Source organism: Cyprinodon variegatus, unplaced genomic scaffold (genome assembly GCF_000732505.1).
Source record: "Cyprinodon variegatus isolate N-32 unplaced genomic scaffold, C_variegatus-1.0 Scaffold591, whole genome shotgun sequence".
Taxonomy (NCBI): domain Eukaryota; kingdom Metazoa; phylum Chordata; class Actinopteri; order Cyprinodontiformes; family Cyprinodontidae; genus Cyprinodon; species Cyprinodon variegatus.
Genome location: NW_015151044.1, coordinates 109,169 through 130,646, shown reverse-complemented (window position 1 = coordinate 130,646; position 21,478 = coordinate 109,169). Strand labels below are relative to the sequence as shown.

The 21,478-nt window shown below is 39.1% G+C and overlaps 1 protein-coding gene across 2 annotated transcripts in view; it reads right to left on the bottom strand.

Annotated features, from left to right (window-relative positions):
* Positions 1-21,478, bottom strand: part of zbtb46 (zinc finger and BTB domain containing 46) — a 92,097-nt gene that overhangs the window by 18,901 nt on the left and 51,718 nt on the right. For both annotated transcript variants that reach the window (XM_015392446.1, XM_015392447.1), the window contains exon 4: positions 6,037-6,318. In XM_015392446.1, the coding sequence (XP_015247932.1) occupies positions 6,037-6,318 (282 nt within the window). The remainder of the gene's footprint in view (positions 1-6,036; positions 6,319-21,478) is intronic.

Genomic DNA, 21,478 nt, shown 5'->3' with positions numbered 1-21,478 from the left:
ATGAGCGCAACTGATTGGGATCTGATAAAAATCGATTTAGCAACTCGGAGTTCAAATTTCAGCAGCAGCTTTAGGTAATTATTATCACCAATTCCGACATCCAATTACTTCAAGTAAGTCCAGGAACTTTCAACAGTTTGAAGAAAAGAACACAGCAGGTTACTTAAAAGAAACCCAAAAACTTTTCTGAATCCAATTCTTCCTATTGATATCTAAAATATGAAAGCTGCTGCTCTTTCTGTCCTCTAGAGTTTAAAAAGAGACTTGATAAATGTATCTTGGAATGTCAAACTAAAAAAAATTGCCACTGAAATATACCCAGATAGTTTTTGTAAAGCAACCAGTTTTACATGCAAATATTGTGCATGCTGAGTCCATTTAAAAAGAGAAGTTGATGTGTGGTGATGAGAGATGACACTTTAAAAAAGTTCAATATTGTCAGTATGATCTCTGCAGTTAATTGGATGTTCTTTGCAGCCTGTACACAGTGGCAGTGTGGACAGGTGCACTAGGATGGTCCGACACGATCCATTGTTAGACACCGACTCCCTGACACATAGTAGGGTAGAGGGGCTTAATCCCAATGACCCTAATTGGATTTTAGAGATTGATTGACAGGCAGTCCGGTTCTACTGTATTTTTGGCATTAGACATGTAAGGAGGATCTAGTCCATGTCCCATGCAAAGAAAGCAAACACAAAGGGCTTTATGTTGGAATCCCATGTAATGTAAACAAGTCGTCAGCTGGTACAGATTAGAAAGAATTAAACAGAACAACACAAACTGTTTTTGTCAGACTAGGTGTATGGATCTCACACGAAAAGCTGATTTTATGGAACAATGAGAGCAAGAGAAGCTCTGTATCAAAGCCTTTTGCAAAAAATTCAAGTCTCTCTTAAATTGGGGCAGGTGACCTTGCTCTACCTCCACTCTGCCCAGATCAATATCTTCCCATGATTTAAAGCAACACGGTTTGATGCTCCCCAGATAAAGTAAAACGAGGGCCAGAAGTAAGAGAAACAAAAAGAGGAAATCCAGAGCGGGAAGGAAAGGGTGAGGAACGAGTGTTAAGGTGGGGTGAAGGAGAAAGAAGGAGGGAAACAGAAGGGGAGGGATAAATGTACATCAGGGCTGTTACACCCAGGAGTTAGGACGATAGAAAACTGACAGTAGAAGGGGGGACTGGAGCTGGATGGTTAGAAAGAGGGAGGGAGGGAGTGACAGTAGGAGCAGTGATCTGTCAAAGCAGGCAGACTTCTCCTCCGCCCAGTAATCTGAGGTACAGTGTTTGTTTATCCTCTGTCCTCATTTAGACACAGGGACAGACCTGGGGTGGGAGGGGAGGCTGCTGGCCATCTCAGCAAGCCCATTTCCCCAACCCCTATTGTGTAGCGAATACAAAATAGTGTTTGGCTAACCAAAAAAACCCTCCCTGAGGTTTCTTTGGTGACAACTGCAATACAGATATAGGGCTCATTCAGAAAACTTTCCCATGCAGGGAACAAATGAGCAACATTCTTAGAATTCTCCAAATCTTTTATTCAGATAGTCAAGGCTGATTGTAGCTGCAAAATCCAAAAGCATAATCCAAAAACCTTTGGCTGTATTTTCTGAGGCTTTCTGTGCTGTGACAGCATCTGATTCTCTTCTCTGAGCCAAACATCTCAATCCCACACACTTAACACTTGCACAATAGAGGTGATGCCAAGTGACACAAGCATGCGAGCGTGCGCGATTATAGGTGTGTGTATTTGGCCTATTCAGGCTTGGCCTGATCTTTTATACTGTAGGTGAGTGGGGCTCAGCTCAGTAGACGCAACTGGGCTTGGAGTTGTACCCTTCCTCTGCTTTTCTTACGCTTACAGAAAACAGGCAGAACTCAGAGGACAAAAGATCCAATTACACGGCAGTAACCGTGAAAGAAACAAATCCTGAAGTTGAGCTCGCAAAATGTGCCCACGCGGACCTGGGCTCCAGCGAATATGTGCTCACAGTACCACATACACACACGTTATGTTCCGCTATCCTTATGGGGGACTTTAAACTGACTTCATTGATTTCTACTGTGTGGTCTAACCCAGAACCAAACAAAATTCATAATTTCTATATTCCTGTTTTGGATTTTTCTAACATAATAAATCACAATTTTTCACAAATGTATTTTTTAAAGTTTAATGGATTTATGTATGTATGCAAACCGTTAAGCAGTTGTATACAGGTGCCCAATGGTGACAGCAGATCTAACATGTACGCACTAACTGTAAGGTCTCCTCCTGCAGAGCTTCTGATGCTCAAAGTAGTCTCTCATGGAGCTCATTCTCTGTCAGTTTAAAACCTGTGACCAACCTCAGCATGTTTAAGAAACAGACTAAACTCTGGCTATATCAAAAAATGTTATGTTTTTATCTGTTTTTGCTTAATATCTATGATTTTGCAAATGTTGTCAATATCATGTTTTAACCCTTTATAGGGTAAGTAACCGTTTTTGTTCCCTTGCATACCCCTTACAAATGGTGTCCCTCCATCCCTCAGTGAGGTCTAGAAGCACAAGATCTATATCCAGCCATTCAGCAAAGATGCTGCTACATGGCTGTACATCTTATTTGATCATTTGACCAATTAGATGAGCCCTTGAATGATATATTACCTACAGGAAATTAAGTTGAAGAAAAAAAATGTTAACAAGTCAAGAAAAAAATGGAAAAAGCTAATTGAAAACATAAAAAGTGAAGGTAAAAAGTTAATAGGCCTAGTTAACAATTATATTTAACCTATAAGCACCATCATACAGGCATGTAGTTTCATTCAGCTTTCTATGCTATTGTGCTTGTTTCCTTTCAACTAAACCTATTAAATAAAGAAGCGCTCAATAAGTAGCAAAGAAAAACATTGGAAAGAAGAAATTCTCTTATAGACAAATTAAACACTTAATCTGCAGGTTATTCCTGTGTAATAAACATGATAAATATATGGTTTAGTCAGTTATAGTTTGGGGAAATAAGCAGATCAACAGCTATAACAAATATAGCGTAAACATAAATAAACCAATCAAGTCTGGTCAATCTTTTCCCACTTTTTGCAACAGCTTTTTGATTTCACTTTAAATGGTGGGGACATTGATGATTAAGAAAGAAATTAAGAAAGAAAGCCGGTTATTTGGCTTTTTAATTTGGTATCCTGTATACCAGAAAAACAAACAAACAAAAAATATTTTAGGCATTTGACAAACTACACTTGACCAAACAGGCAATTTGTGGAATACCGAGTTTGACTATTTTTCTCACAAAGGAGTAGAGTTTGCAATCAGCTATCAGGACATTGGAACAGCAGGGCAGTTGAGATTTATATATAAATATATATGAAATTCAGTGTTTTGACATTTTTTAAATAAAACTCATTAGTTTTTGTCAATATAGTAATTATAATATTAATATATATTTTTTAAATAATAATTGAACGTTACTTATCGCACACTGGAGAAATGTACCTCAGCATTTCACCCATCCCCTTGGGGAGTATAGGGCTGCCACTGTGTGGCGCCCAGGGAGCAGTTTGGGGTTAAGGCTCTTTGCTCAGGGACCCAGAGTGCAGGCTGTGGGGATCAAAACCAGGTACTTCCAACCTTCTCAGAGCACAAGTGCATTGCTCTAACCACAAGGCCAACACCATTTCCTTACACACTTTCTTTAATTTTGCATAAAAATATCTTCAAAATTTGACTTAAAATTTGAAGATGTATCATAATAATCACGGAAACCATTCAGTACAGAAAAAAAAATAGTTATAACCTTTTTTCCATAACAATCAGCTTCAGAGTCATCTATTGGTGAAATGATTGAAAGTTTGAAGAAACAGCATATATATGTGTATTGGTAACTTACAATGACATATAGAGTAGACATGCCTGAGTTTTGTTGATGTATGTGAGAAGTGATCAAAGCTCCAACAGCTTGACAGCTCCTCAGGGTTGTCACAAGCTGGGTAATGGTGTCCCATCCTTCAACCAGCATTTGTCACAAGTTAGCCAACATGGTCGCGTTGGTCACTGTGGGATTAACAACACGCTCTGATCCCATAACTGCTCAATGGCATCAAGCACACAACCACTCCTGAATTCTAGAGGTTGTCTCACCATCACACTACCTCACCAGAATGCTGATTAGTAATGGGAGCAAACCAGATATCAAAATTTCCTGCGCCATGCACAACTTTATACACAGGCATTCCAATAGAATTAGTAGTAAGTGCAAAGATATGGTCCTAAATAAAAAGAAAGACAAGATAAAGATATCCGTACAAATTGTGCAAATGTTATATCTACAAATGGGTTATAAATGAATTGGGTCAATATCAGATCTAAAGTGATTGAAATATGGGCATCTTATCTTGGCACATTTGTTAATTAAAACGTAAGATTTTGTGGTAATATGCAAGTTTAATGTGGAACAATATGAGCTAATGACTATTTGAGAGGCTATTATCTTGGTTTATTTGGTCTCTCTGAAGTTCAGTGGCACAATCACTGAGAGCCAACAAAAAACTGCTTGAGAAGAAAGTAAAACATTCTCTCTGCAAGAGAGAGCTTTGCAAAATGTTCTCTCACTTAGTCACTGCTCAGCAGTCATGTCACAAAACAAAAACATTGAGATTTAACCCAGTCAATTGACTGAGGGACATTTATAGCTGTTAAAGACATTATTTAGATACAGTGCTTTATAAGCTTCACATTTCTTAAAGTGGATGAATAAAAGCAAAATAAACATGATGTTCATTTTTCTTAATAAAACCCTGCAAAGTAATGTGTTTGCACATAACCATCCTGAGTCATTATATATGCATATAGCATTATATTTTGCTGAAGTTACAGCTCCAAATCTCAATCTGGATTTTGGGTCATTATAAAAATCATGAATATCTTTTAAACTAAGCCTTTCCAATGTAAATCCAGCTGTTTGTTTAGGATTGGGATTATGGGCCTGCAGCAAAGTTCCCTCTCACTTCATCATCCTTATTACGACAGTGGCGGCCTAGTGGTAGGGCTTTGAGCATTGAATACTGAGGTTCTGAGTTCGAACCCTACTTCTACAGACTGCCACTCTGGGTCTCTGAGCAAAGACCCTTAACCCCCGATTGCTCCTCAGTCGCCCCACAATGGCAGCCCACTTCTGGATGGGTTAAATGCAGAGGTAAATTACTCCAATGTGAGATCAATAAAGTTCAATTATTATTAAAAATGTATTATTATTATTTGAAGATGCTGCAGCCTTCAAGAGGCTCATATAACGTAGGGTAGATGTTATTGTCCATTAAACTACATAAAAAGGAAATTTCTCTCCAGCATCTATCAAGAAGCAACAAAGAAATCATAAAACACACAACACATGTTGCCAAAATAAATCAAAATACATACATAGCAGGTATATATCCCCAAATATGCAGAATAATTTATATATAAAGGGCAGCATTTAAAAGGCAAAAAAAAAAACCCACAATGCTTAGGGGTCTGCAGGCACAGAAGCTCATGTCCCACATTGCAAGATTCCCTTGTGCTTAGCTCAAACTATCTTGCTATCAGCTTGAGCTTTCCTGTCCCAGAGGAAAGGTCTCCCATAGCATGATGCTGCCACAACTGTGGTAAAAATGGGTTTAGCGTACACAGGCTTGTCCTCCTTGCTCTCTAATGTTCTATAACAAACATTTTGAGGCCTTCACAGAACCACAGATTTTTAGAAACCAATTATTGCACCGAATTTTACTGAGTATCAAAATAAAGGAGGATCAGTACATATGCATGCAACACTTTTCAGTATATTCTTTATCCCTTATCTTCAATGTCTCATAGGATGTGCTACCTTGTGTTGGTGTGTCACATAAAACATTCACATGAGACATTAAAAAGACTAACTAAAGTTCTAGTGATATGAATGCTTATAAAAGGTGCTGTCCATCGCTTTGAAGGAAACATGCTGTAAACTAGTGTGGCTCAGTTGGGTGTAACAAGCAGTGTGAGTAAAGTTCCTGTAAATAGATACTTACAGGACAGGGAGTGTCCTCCTTTGGGCAGGTACTCATACAGCAAGGGGTTATCATCTCCCATCATCTCAGCCCGCAACGACAGCAGGCTGTTCTTACTCATGAGCGCTGCCTTCAGATTGGCTACTGACGAGATGCCTCCGCCTCCCGCTCCTCCGCTGGCCTCCTCCGATTCGTTGGCGCCCAGGAAGCCCGGCTCTGTTGTGAGAGCCTCTTCCTGCTTAAGGAAAAAATCGAGGCGTTCGCCACGGCTGTCTGAGCTGTTAGGTTCGGTCACGTCTGCCCCTGAACAGAAAATAACACAAAGGTAACAAAGGATGAGTATGCAGATCTGACTCAATTACTTTTGAATTTGTCTGAAAAAGAAACGTAATAATGTTTGATGTCTCCCACAGAAAAGGGATAATTAATTTTGAGGGATTACGTGGTTCTTCACTGGGTGAAAATCCTGTCAGAGGATTAATAAAGCTCATAAAAACTACAATAAAGTTGTCACTTCGGCAGTTTCAAGGTTTTGACCTGATGACTGAAACAGCTGTGCAAAAATTCAAACCCGAAAATTCAACATTTATACGCAGAGGTTTTAGCAGCGAGTACCACAGCTCTAATTCATTTCCCTTACTGCTTGACTCCCTAACATACCACATCATTACCAGTCGACAATAAAAACCAGGAGATCATAAAGAGACGATGGAAGAGAAAGAGAGAACAGGCAGACACAGGCGTAGTGTGTCTGTTGCGTCTGCATGTGCCCATGTAGCCATCAGAGTCACTGAAAGCAGGGAGATGCTGACAGCCGTTTCACTTTGGATCTACAAAACTGTCAGACCACATGGCTAACGACAGTTCGGCAAACACGCACACAAGATTTTACACACTAAAATACTTTTAACGTCTCCTAATTGACATTTCCCTGATGCAAGGTTGCTTTCTTTTAGGGGGAAAAAAAAACAAAGAGGCACATCACTGGCTTCAAGATTATGAAGGAAAAGATTGTGTTCATCTAAAGCAAACACAGACATCTGAGCGCTAATGTAGATTTGCCTTAAAGGGGGGGTGGAGGGTTGTGCATAATGATATGTGACTGTTCTCTGCAGAAGGTTTAAGACATTCTCATAACAGCGCCTTGCTAATGTATTGATGAGCTGCTTTCAAGCGAAACAACTGCAAACTTTTTCAACTCTGATCAGTCTTTTAGATGACAGGTAAAACCTCCAATAAACAGGTAAGCCAGGTTTCCTTCTACCTAAGCACTACGAAAAATCAAAGTGTGGTGTGCCTTTTATTCAGCCCAATTTACTTCACTGCTCCACATAAAATCCCATTTAAGTAATTTCTTCCAGAACCCAGTAATAAACTGACTATAACAAAACGAACATCCTAATATGTGGCTGCTTCCCTAAACTCACATGTTGGGGAAAAAAACTCTCTTAGTTATTCTGAAGGAACTGCAAAGGTCCACATCACAGGTGGGTAATGCTTTCAGGACAACTATAAGGCTATGAAGCTGCAGAAGGGAACAACAGAGAAAAGTTTCACCGAGAATATGAAACCACACAAAGCTTAGAAAAACTATAATAAACATTGTTATACTTATGCCATTCCAGTGAGTGACGCTGCAACACCGCTACATAAAAAAAGGAAGATTAGAGAAGAACGACGAAGGAAAGGGAGAAGAAGCGAATCCAAATAAATTAATATCTGCTGAAACTGAACCTTAACTTAAAAGTTTGCGATTAGCTGTGTTTCTATTACAAAGTTATGTCGATATACTGCTAAATAAAAAAACATGCACATTTTCACAATTGTGGTATTTCCATTAAATGGCAAATGCCATTTAATGGCATGTTTTGGTCACTGCTCTAATGGGCGCTATCATCCTCCAACTACTTCCAGTCTACTTCTTCTTCTTCCTCTTCATTTTTTACAAGGCAGTAAGGTCCATATCACAGGACTCGTGTGATGTGAAAAAGGTGTTTCCATTTCATTTGTGCAAAATACAAGAATTTAAATATAACCAAATAAAATCCTAATTTAAATAAAAAAAATTTTTTTTTATCAAAAACCAGAAGTTTTTTTCTGAATTGCAGTGTTTCCATTCAACATATTCATTTTCGTAGTGTACAACTTGCGCAAATAGAGTTTTTTCTTCTGTCTAACAAAAACAGCAGCATTGCTGCTGTTTCAGGTAGCAGATGTAGAGGTGAATCCTACACTGGCTCACACACGCAAACCTGCCAGTTTGTTGCCATTTAAGTGGTTTAGCCTGTCCACATGAAGGCTATGCCTTCAAACTTCCCCGATCTGGTTTCTTGGGTTTCAAATGATGTTTGTTCCGCTGCGACTTTTTACCCATGCTGCCAAAAGTAATATCTGGTTCCAATTAAGATGTTGGTCAAAGGATCCAGCCATACTATTTACCTTTATGGAGGAGCCAATTGAGGTCCGATATGCCAAAAAAGCCTCATAGACCTTCAACTGCTGATTTGAAGCTTGGCTCCAAAAAAATCTGCTCAAATCTAATTTATATTGTTAGTTTTGAGGTTAAAATGATTGCCAGAAAAGACACGGGGCAGAGCGAACATGTGGAAGGTGCTCTCAGCATCAAAAACCAAACTTTAAGAAGTAGGGTTAGCTACTGTACACAGGGCAGAGCGAACATGTGGAAGGTGCTCTCAGCATCAAAAACCAAACTTTATTTACATGCACAACATTGTATGCTGTGTGAAAAATCACAATTCACATTACAGTAACAAACCATCACTGCTGTAAAAGTATGACACCATCATGTTATCGCAATCTTTTTCTTTAAGTCAGTGAAGCTGGCTAGAATTGATACAAAAATGGATGGAGGTAGATACAAGAAAGTGCTGGAAGAAAACCTGCTAGAAGCTGCAAACACACTGTTCAGGAAAACGGTCATAAAACTACAACTAGAGCTACCAGCAATGGTTTTATTGATGAATTACAATGGGCCACTTGGAATTCAGGCCTTAATCCAGCTCAAAAAATGTGGAACCCTTTAGAGTTGATGTTCACAGATGCTCTCCTTTCAGTCTGACTTTTTGCAAAACACTTCAGTCTCTTGATCCAGAATAAAGCTGGTAGAGAAATACACCCAAAAGACTTGGGGCTACAATGGTAGCAAATATGGATCCACAAAGTACTGACTTTGGGGCAGTGAATACAGATTCAACGCACTGCTTTACATTCCTTTTTGTGGAAAAGTTGAAAACCTGTGTGATTTTTTTTTTTTTTTTTTGCGCAACTTTATAAGCATGTATGAGTTGTTTTTTGGTCTATCACATGCAACACCTTCAGATCAAATAAAATAATTGTGGTCATTGCATAAAATAATGCTGATATTTAAAGCAAAACAGGAACAAACAAAATGCATAGAGAAACACCATTTTAATAAAGGAGAGATCAACGGAAATAGACAGGAAATAAAATTAAACTGGTATTTACAATTACACTGAACTGAGAGAAAGTGCCTGCTGTGCAGCTCAGAGCTGCTTCCTCTTGCAGGAGAAATCAAGGGGTTCAAGGTGACAAAAATGGTAGTTTGCCTACACGTCTGGAATACCGATGGGTCTAAGACCTTCAGACACACAAACACATGCAATCTGTCATTTTTCAGGTTGGGTATAGATATGACACTCCGATCAGATCTGAGGATGGAAATCCTTTCTGTATGCACCTTCATATCTGCATAGATCTGAGCAATGTAGAGATCTAAATCAGATACGGCTACCAGAAGGAGATGAGCTGTATCAAAAAAGAATGACATCCATGTAAATTTACTGAAGTCACATTGAACTATCAGACTCGTCGGATGATAGAAAAAGATATAGTACTGAAGGAAAAGAAAAAAACAGGGGGCCAATGGAGGGGAGAGCAGAAAGCGGGGGAGTGGAGCAGGGGAGGACGCAGAAAAAACATACTTCCATGCATCCACACACACAAGCACCCCCACCTCACCTGCACTCACTCCCACACAAACACACAAAATACCCACAAAGTTAATTAAGAAGGGGGTGTAGGGGTTGGCGCAGGGGGCACAAGGTGCAGGAATTCATTAGAGCTCTGCCCCCTCCTTCAGTGGGCAGCCCAGCAGCCACAGGAGTCAATCAATAACATAGATCTGCTGTTGGCCAACAACAACAATTCACACACACACAGAGCAAAGGGAGACAGACAATTGGAGGGAGAAAATGCGAAGGAGGCAGAGAAAAGAGCGTCATCTCTGACCCCCATGTGTCCCTCCACTCATCTATTTATCGGACCACTGAATGACCTCTGACCACTTTTTCCAGCATCTTCTGGAAACATACATCCACAGATGGAACATGTCTGCCCTCCTCACAGTTATACAGTAACAATAGATCAATCACAAGATATGCTCACTGTAGACTTATTCAGGAAAAACTGTCACATCATTAAAACTTGTGATAGAAGACGTCTATAAATCTGGATGTGTTTTACACGTTTATGAATGACTTGAAGTAGTCTGCAAGCAACGTTTTCTTTTAAGAATACTGTTTAAGATTACAGGCGCATCTCCTTAAATATATATATAATTTTACTTAATTAAAAATCTCAAAGTCATATACATTCATTACATGGCAACAGGAGCTGATCTTTCACTCTGTATACAGAGAGATATTAAAAGGAAGTTGAGTGGAAGGAAAAAAGTTTTGCAGAAACAATATCTTTTCAAGAGTTTGGTTGAGATTTACAGCGTGAAATATGACTGAATGCAAAACTTTCAAACAATCCAATAAAAAAAAAAACGTTATTAACGCCGAAGGGAAATTAAATTAAAGCTCAATTCATTTTGTGAAAATGGCATGTTTGTTATTGTCTTAAAAATTTTTTTTACTAAAATCGCCATCAAAATGACAAAAAATGCCCGAATATACTATTCTACACGTAGAGAAATACTGTAAAAATTCAAAAAATATCCACTGGACGTGGTTTTCAAGATTTGAAGACGTTTCGCTACCTCTCCAGGAAGCTTTCTCAATTCAAATGAGAAAGCTTCCTGGAGAGGTGGCGAAACGTCTTCAAATCTTGAAAACCAAGTCCAATGGATATTTTTTGAATTTTTACGGAATGACTATGACCTGGATGACTGAGAACCATCATCAGCATGTAGAGAAATAATTTTAAATTAATTTTTGTAGAATTACAGAAGTATATGTACTTTGTAAAATTATTCAAATACGCTGAGGTGCATCTAGGCATGGATACCCACATATGAAAAGTTGGGATCCATCCAACCCCAAACAGGCTTTCACAATGCTTAATCAGAATGTACCCCAGAATCCCCACTCACATGTGAGCTCTGACTGGCCAATGCTGATGGCTTTCTTGTTAAACATTGTCGTGCTCGGTTGGATGAAATCATTTACAGCACTAGAAACAAGTTGCACCTAATCCCAAGCCTCCATCCTGTGGGTTTCATCATCCCAGCGCCTGGTTTGGTTTTCGTTGAGGATTTAAAGACATGCACAATGCTGCATCTTTCAAATTGCAATAGGTTTATCTGCTGTTGGAGAGACACTGTGGTTACATCATTCCTTTATGCACAATATGCTCAGTGTCAGGAGACAACCTATGAATTTCAATAGCGGGAGATATGCCTTTGAACTACATGGTCAGATCCCCAAAAACAATGACATGTTCTTCATCTTTTCTTCCCCCTCTCACTTCTTTTCTTCTGTTTTTACAGTGAAGCGGTCTCTGTACAGTGGAAAGAATTTTCATTTTCCCCTTCATAAAAGAGTCCGAATAATTTAGATTTCTGCTTTCTGAAGAGATCCTCCGTTTAATTTGGTTGCCATGGTAGCCGGGCACCCTTGGCTTCAACATTTATGCTAAATAAAACCCCCTTTTTAAAAAGGAGAGACAAATATGTAGTGATGGTGGTTCTCTTTGTTAATGCGAGGGACGCTGTAAGCTATGTCAGAGCTGAATGTGAAAAAAGAAGGAAAGCGACCAAGAATAAAAGATGTGTGTGTGTTCAGCTGTACTTTATATGTGTTGCGAGGAATACTGAGCGAGTTATGGCGAATGGATAGAGGATGCAGTTTTATATGCTGTGGTTGGAGGCTGTACTGTATATCACATTGGTGCATGTGAGAGGGAGGGGTGGTGTGTTGTTTCATTGAGACGCTTTGAGGCAGTAAAAAAGGAGGTGAGGAAAGGCCTGGAAGAGGAGGAACGGGTCAGCCGGCCCAGTTTGACCTCTGATCCTCTGTTCTGGTTTTGTGATCTCAATGCTGTTGTGTGAGAGAGTTTCTATTTTAACAAAAACACAGCCTCTGATGGAATGACCCCTGAACATACATGCATGTAGTAATTTTACACACAAAGAGGCAATTGTCATCTGGCTTTTTAATAAGACAGGGAAAATGGGCATTAAACAAGTTAATGTTATAATACATAAATATATTATGGAGCTATTTAAATGAAATATTGACAATAAACTGTGTGATGCAAACTTACAGCGGAATGAGATCATGTGATGATTTTACAAATGTGACATAGTGTGTGGTTGTTCATACTTGAAAAAGTAGACATCTTCTTTAAGGTGCAATATGTCACCTCTTCTTCTAAGGTGTAAATTTAGCCAATTCTTTTAAATAAACTTTGAAATACTGACGACTGTAGTAGAACCTTATAGCGTTTTGATCTTCTAAGGAACAAGGAGAATATTAATCCATTCATCGCTCCAAAAATCCAAACCTCAATGTTCCTACCTTATGTTTTTTTGGGCAATGCTACTGAACAAACATGATGTTTGTATATACACTAAAGAGTTAAAATCTGGTCTCACATATGACATTTTTTGAGTATTTCACTTGCTTGTCCTAATTTTACTCTTAAATAAAAATGTATTTGACCTTTTATGACCAGAAGATGGTTTGATGAGCAGGCTGACAACTCAGTAGTTCAGCAGCAATGCATCTATAAGCATGTGGCCTATTTTCCTGAATTTACTTTGGGTCAGAAGTTCCCACACTGTTCTCTAGATGGGACATCAAGCTTGCCCATGTTAAATTTTTTCAAGATGGAGTTAGTGGATACTCAGAAGAGACTGGGGTCATGCTCAACTCAGACACTGATGGTAACTCCATGCAAGATGACAAGCAACAAAAACAAACATTGTTAAGCTATGAGAACAAGCAAGGTTCTGCAGTTCTGGCGTTTTGGCCACAGGTGACAGTTTCAATTGAAAACTGTAATTTTAAATGAGCTTCAGCTTTCTTTTTCTTCAGCAGTAGAGACTGTGCAGAAAGTAAACTAGTACATTGCTTTTGATGGAGAAAAAAATCAATCTGCTGATTCCAACACTTCTCCAAAGTTCCTTTTATAAATCATAGATATGTTTAATACAATAGTGAAACAATGGTTTAAAACAAGTTCTTTCCTATTATTTTGCACTGCTTTCAGAAGATGTTTTATAAATACTGACAGATTTGTTTTGTTTGCTGCTTTGGACCTGCTTTTAATTATGTCTCCAATGCTTATTTCTATTGTCATTCCTGTTTGTTGCACATAAATTAATTCAAAAACAAAAATTTCTTAGATTTTTAATGTTTAGATTACTTGGGGTTTTGGTGTGACTATCTTGCCACAAAGCCTATTAGAAAGAAAAAATATATATATATATATATATATATATATATATATATATATATATATATATAATCCATCTACTTTTTCAAATCAGCAGAGACAGTAGCCAAACACAATGGAGGGAAGAGGGTGGTTAGGCAATGAGTTACTGAGGCTTGACGACCACAAAAGGTTGTTAGAGAAGAAAGCAGGGCTCTGTGTGCATGTTTGTAGGGTGAGTGCAAACAAAAGAGAAAGACTCTCACTGAGTATATTTGTGCGCACATGTGTGTGATGATGAAAGACAGAGAAAGAAGTCTTGCCCCAAGTTGTGTGGGTTAATGGCTCGGGTAGCCCAGGGTTAGAAAGGGGACAAGATTCCACTGTGCTGCACTCGCCATGTCACATCCTGTTTCCGACGTCTCCACTTTATGTTGGGACGAACATGCGTCTGTGGCGCATTGGCTCTAGAGTGGACGAGGAGAGAGGAGGGAAGGTGAAACTTGCTTCCTCAGCATGCCAGAGTTTGAGAGGGTAAAAAAGTAATTTCAGCCGAGAAGGGGGAGTGAGGCACTAAAACAGCTCAAGAATTCAGAGGCAATTTAAAAAGCAGTGTGGGAGAGGGGAATGAAAAAAATGTCGGGTTAAAAAGGAGGGAGGATGGAAAGTAAAAAAGAAGGCTGTTATTCTCCTCTCCCTCTGTTGTTTTTAGGGACTAGCCGGGCCACAACCTCCTGAAGAGATAGGGAAGGGTGGGTGGTGGTGATGGTGGTTATGGTAGGGAGGGTGAGCATAAATCAAGCATGGCCTGAAGGCTTCAGAGGGAGGGAGGGACAGAGGGAAAAGAGCAGTAAAGGACAGGGGAGAGGGATACGATGGTGCTGGTAGTGATGGTGGTACTGCTGCTGGGGGCTCCGAGGAAAAAAGAGAAAGTGTGGGTGGAGGGGAGGAGAGGAGAAGAGAGGAGAGGAGCACGATTGCAAAAGTGGTGGGGCGAGAGGTGAGCAGTGGGGTGATGGAGTGTGGGTGGATGGGTAAGTGAAGGGGAGGCAAGGAGAGGTGAGGGGGAGGTTATAGAGGGTGTGGGAGGGAGGGTGGTGTGTAAAAGGACTTTTACAGTAAAACATGCTGCTAAATTTGAAAAAGGCTTTTTGTCTCAGTTTGAATCCATGTCTACATTAAGGTGAAAACATGTGTTATGAATATGTAATCCGCAGCCATATAAAAAAAATATAATGCACTTTGACCTTTTTAATATTTTAGTTTTATGCCAGATCCATTTTTTTTTAGATAGACCAATATAAAGTAGCATAACATCTATGGAAACCAATTTATAGCCTCAGAAGCTACAGAAGGTAAATTGAGCTCAACTTGTAAGAAGCTCTGGTTGCAGTTGGCAGGTAGGGGTAAATAGTAAACGAGAAAATGTGCAAGAAAGTGACCAGATAATATCAAAATAAAAAGAAAACTTCTATACTTATGGGGACAAATCCTACAAATTCATACTGGACTCTCCATCCCCAAGGTGAAAATGGTGGCAGCATTATGGTGTGGGATTGCTATAAATCTAAATTACCTAACAGCTTTATCAGAGAAGAAACTATTATAAAGTATTGACTAAAAGCCTATAAATACGTGTGCATGGAAAACCAGTTTGATTGAGAACCACATTTATTTTTCAGGGGGAAAAAAATCATATATATTTCAAATTATATTAATTCCTGATTAATAAACGACTGTTCAAGCAGCAACATTTGTTGCTTGGTTGGATTGGCTGGTTGGGCATTCCACTGTGTTTAGTTTGGTGAACTCATAAACTTTCAACAAGGGACTGCAGTCAGAAAATAACTTAAATACTTAATCTTTATTGGTGCATCATCTTGTCACGTTGATGTTTGAGCTGTACACTGAAAACTGGGAAAAGAAAAAAATAAACCCATTCTTTCTATCCAAGAACAGTAAATAATTTTCATTTAGACGGCTGTACTTTTTAGTTATTAAACTCTTTACCCCATTCAGAGACTAGATTCCTGTTTTTCATGCAGTTTATGTGCGTCATCTGATCAGGATGTAGTGAATGTCTTCATTATATGTAGATGATGATCATCCTGACAAATTTCTGCTCATTAAGCTGTAAAAGAGGGTCATCAGTTGCCAAAAAAACAAAACAACCAACACGTTCTCAAATGACGAGATCTGCCCTTTGCTTCAATATCTGACAAAAAAAATTGACCATCCATCTATTTTTGAAAAGTAAGCCAGTGTAGCACGGACACAAAGCTAAAACCTCCAGGAAAATGAGCTGCAGAATTTACATCCCACACCTACACCATCATAAAGAGGGATGTAGAATTTCCTGAGTGAAATAAAAGCCTTTTGTAGGTGCAACGTTAATAATTAACCTGCTGGCTGACCAGACTTTTTCTAATTCTCCTAATTAGTCAGAACCCTTTATAAGTCATGTATATCTTACTGCTTCAGTAGCCCCTGTGTGCTGTAAATCACTCGGTCAGCTGTGCTGGATGTTAAACATTGAGGTGTGAGTTGAGCAAAATGCGGACTCCATACTGTATCAAAAGGGCTGTACATCAAGGCAGTTATATTACAGGAACTCAATCTGAAATATTCTGCAGGGGACAAATTTGCAAACTTTTGGAATCCATTTATTTTCCCTTCAGGATTAAGTGAGTGTTTGATTATTTTCGTGTTTAACCAATTTCCCTTTCACAAACTGATGTGGTCTGTTCTTTTATGCTCAAGGAGAGCACTGTAAGAGTGTAAAAAGCTTAAAGAGAACATGGATCTCCTGGTTGCAAGGCAACCGTGATAACTGTGATGTGAAAAATTGCACCAGGAGTTTAAACCCTTTGTGCTGTCAAACAATTTAATACCAAGTAAACCTTCTTGCTGATTTTCTTTTCTTTTTATTTTACCATGTATACAGTTCTACTTGCAAATGCAAGAGGAGTATTAATAAACACTGAGGGAGCATTACTATAGGCATGGATTTGGTTACTTTTAAAGGAAACAAAGGACCTGCAAAGACAAGAACATGGCAGGAAATTCTCTGCTTGGCCTAAAGCTGCAATTTGTTCCCATTTTGCTACCTGTGTGTTTAAAAACGTAGGAAAGAGGTATTAATGTACTGTAACAATATAAAGGGGACATCATGTCCTTTCTCTTTTTTGAAGAAAATGTTTATGATGTCAATTCTCTCGCTGAATATGTCAATATAAAAGCATCAATTCACAATTGAAAACCAAATTCAAATATCGTCTGCTATACCGTTTGCATGAGATTAAGTGATACCTTCACTGCCGTGTTGTCTGAGGTGCAGCTACACAGATCTGTAGGATTCCATATGTGTTGTTTGTATGTCGTTAAAGAACTGCAGAGCTCAGGAAGTAGAATTTGTTCTGTCTAAAAAGAACCTGTGGTTTCTTGGTTTATCTGGTGATTAAACTAAATGCTATAGTATCAATTCATAGAGAGCTAATGCAGGATGTGTGATGGGGGTTCATGTCAGATTTACTGATATTAGCATTTTCTGCTTAAATTTCCTCTATGGTCAGAATGCTAGTATACCTCTTCAGTTTGCGTCATCGTAATGTTAGAGAATATCACATTTTTGCAAAGCTTATGGGTTGTGTATGAGTGTTATCAAATTTCAGGTGCATAGGATTCAAATCATTTTTCCAAAAAAGGTGATTACTCAATGGGATAGTGCTTAAAGTGTGACTATGATTCAGGAAACCAAAACTGAAATCCTGGTTGTGTCAGGAAGGACATCCCGGGTGTAAATGCTTTCCAAGCCTTTAAACAAGTCATAATAACTTATTGTAGCGACCACTGAATGTGGGAACCAGACGCAAGCACGTTGTTTTTTTCCAATAGCTTCAGTTGATTATCCCAAGTGCAGAAAAATTGAAATAAATACTCAGGGTATAATTCATTTCCAATTTGAACCTGCTACTGATCTAAAGCTAAATATCTGGTTTACCTGTGTGCTAGGAAAGTAGTTGTTCACCATATAAAGCATAAAGACTAAGGTTTACAGATTACTATTTACCTTTTCTTTGTTTGTTTTAATTGGATTTACAGAACAAGTGGCTGTAGAGTGGAAGCTAAACAAAAGCACACACAAACACATATGTATAATAAGAAAGGAGATCCTTACTTGAGTATTTGACTTCCAAATAATAAAAAATAAATATGCCTCCAACACTTATAAACACAAAAAAATATAAATATATAAAATATGTAAATGAACAAAGTCTGCAAACACATGAAGAGGCTTATAAATCCTGACTGAGCTTGGTTTCTCCACCTCCCTTGCTTTGTGGTGCATACTTTAGATGCTCTGCACCGTGTTGTCTTGATAAAGTCTTTTTCTCCTCACCACTCATAATTCCGTCTGCCTTTGCAGGAAACAGTTACTCATGCCGGCACAAGCAGATTTAGGTCATTTAGGAAAACAAAGTTAAAAAATTTCACATAAAATAACCAAAGCATAACCGAACTTACTGTGAAGTTTTGAGTGGATAGAGGTGTGCTGAGTGCAGCCAGCTGAGTTCCAGATATTTAAATCAGAATTGCAGAAATATGGTGATGATCATGCTCCTTTACCTTGCAATTTGATTTTGATAAACATAAAATTTCCTCTAAATCAACTAACTTCCACAAAAGTATTGTAATTTTAAATGATATACAACCATAGTTCTCCACATGTTTCTGTTTTATGACATAAACGGGGAGTAATTGTAACAAAAACACTATTTTGATTGAACACTGGCTCAGTAAGCGAAACATTTGCGTTCAATATTAATTAGATACTAACGGTCATTTTCATAACATTTAACTATATATAATAAACATAACCTGAGATGTAGTAAATCACAACAATATGCAAAGACATACCTCAACCCTTAAATCACAAAATTTAAAACATCTTGACACTTTTAACTTTGTCACATTTTCCTAACCTTCTAAAAGTCCAACTTTCAAACCTTGACCCTTGGAGTACAAAGTAGACATCCATAATAGGCCATCAACCCAAGAACCCCATATAAACAAGATCTGCCCTTTCCTGCAACTTTTAGATGTCTCTGTTCCGACCTACCTGACTTATATAGCGGACTCGCCTCTGATCATGTCACAGAGTCTCTAGGGACTGTTCTAAAAGTTGCGACAGCAGCCCTTGAGGATTGGAGGTTAAAACCCCAATGCAAACCCTTCACATGTCAGAAAAATCTACCAACATTTCCACCTTCAGCATGTTCCAAGCAGCTTTCATATACAGCGCTCAGCCTTCTTGTTAACTGCTTCCTTGTGCTTTCACACCCGTAATGAATTGTAGAGATATATATGGTCGGAAATCCACATTTCTTTTAAATAGCTTCTTACATTTCCGTGATGTCTCTCGCTTAATTTTTATCAAATATCTTGCTTTGAGTGTGACAACAGCACCAAAGAGCGCTTCTGATACTCATTCTGGCAGCACTTACGATGGGTGATATCCCTGAATGGAAAGGTATCCTATCTTTCATTGTCTACTAGCACTCAGTCACCAGTCAGTGCAGGCCGAGCCAAAATCATCAACTTGCACAATCATTCGATTTCTTGGTACATCACTAACTATTGATTTATTTGATTGCCTTAGTGAAGCAAGGAGAGCATCACCGTTCGTAGAGTTAAGCATTCGTTTCCATCACCTCTAATGACATATTTTCATTCCTAAAACTAACAGAATATGTAACTGGGAATAACTTGTTAGAATGTTAAAGAGGTCATTAGAGAGGGGGCTCTAAATTAATTTGACTACCTCATCATGAGTTACTAAAGAGATCGTAAAACAGGCTTTCTTTAAAGTTTAGGTGTTTAGTTTCAATGAGGTGACATAAAAACAAAACCTGTACACATTTTCACAATTAACCACCTTATTGTGGCCAGCAGCTAAAGTGAATAAGTGAATGAGTGAAGATGGGAGGGGAAGAAGAGTGGGTGAGTGTGTGGGGGATGGAGGATTGCAGGGCTCAAGGTAATCTGGGGAGTTAATGCAGCTTAGAGGGACTGAGAGGAGTGGGAGGGAGGCAGAGAGAGGCAGAGAGGGGGAGTGATGGCAGTTAGAGAGAACGAATATAAAAATAATAGGGTCAGCAGGGAAAGAACGGGAGCGAGGAATAAATGAAGATGTATCAGAAACAAAAGCCAAAGCTACGAAGGGGGGAGAGGGGGAGGAAGAAAGGGAGAGAGGGGAGAGTAAAAAGCTAGAGATAGGAGCATGAGGCAGGAGATGGGGGAAGAGAGGGTGTGGGGTGTGTGTGAGATAAAGAGTGGGCTAATGAAAGGTAGGGTGAGGCTGAGCAGCGAGCTGGTGGGTAGGAGGGAAGTCAAAGGAGAGAAAACGACACAGAGCGGGGGAGAGGTCTGCATGGGGAAAGAATGCTGGGTGTGGAAGGAAGGCAGACACGCTGGGCTTTGTGCTAAGAGCAAAGACAGAACGATTGAGATATTAAGAGAGAAAAAGGAAAGTTATTTTCTGGCTTCTATTGCAGGGGAGGACCCAGTGAGCGAGCCCAAAAGCCCTGTCCGACTCAGTTCTGGGTCGTTTTAAGGGTGAGGTTGGACACAAAGCGGACGGATAATGGAAAATAAATGAGGAAATCAACAAAGACTCTGAGTCTGAATGTTACAATGAGCCTGTGATGTGTGTATTAACACTCTTTAACTCACACTGACCATCTAAACAACTTAACTGTAGCTGGAATTACAGCTCAGAGGGAGCTTATTCAGCAACGACAAACAGCAAATGTCATATTTGTTACTCAAAATTCCCAGCATTCAAGAATTAATCCGATGTACCAAGACAAGTTTAGCTATTTCTTAAAGTTATGAATACAAGAAAATGACATATGCAAGTAAATGTGGAGTGATACTACACTCCTGTCACATACTTCGAAGGGTAAAAATAGTCCCGCCGGCAATTTTTATGCTGGAACTTAGATCAACCTCCACAAAATAATTACATCTTTTTTCTTAGGTAGCCTATTGTGTATACTGCCAATACTGCCTCTAGCATACACTCCTAATGAAAACATTTTATTTCAAGGGTAGTAATGTGCAAATTCAGGCAAAGGAATTCCAACAGATCCTATCCTTTGTAAGGAATGAGTACACTCCCATAAAATGTAGCGTTCATAGTGTCTATATAAACGCAACAGATATGGGGCACAGATACTGTATATACTTTGCTTTGCTAACTGCTAAGAGTAAGTTTAGATAGACCAATTAACCCATTTTGTTTGTTTTTCGTTTATGGGAGGAAACTCTTGTACATAGAGAGAAACAGCCACTTAGTCACAGTGAGAGGGTAAAAAACCCCTGGATCTGAACCCTCTTGGTGACGGTCAGCAGTGCTAACGACTGGGCCAATCTGCATTGTGTCAGTATACTCGGCTGACATCTTTTCAGCTGATAGAATAGATGTTTACTGTAATCCAGTTTAAACCGGCATCTAGCGAACCCTCACATAGAAGTGATTGTAGGCATGACTTATATCCTTAGTTCTGCAGATATTTTATGAGGGAAACAATTGATGAGTAGATCAGCTCCCCCACCTATAGGGCCATCTGAGAAATGTGCAAAAAACCCAACACATTAAGACTTTTTCCTAGACTTTTACACTGAAGCCTCGGGTTCTTTTGCAGAAAGAAGGCAACCAGTACAAACGGTTCCCTCACAAACAGTCAGTGTCACTCTGCCCTGTCCACTTAGGGACACACATTGTGAAGCAGAGAGTTGTAACTTGCTCTCAGGAGAACCT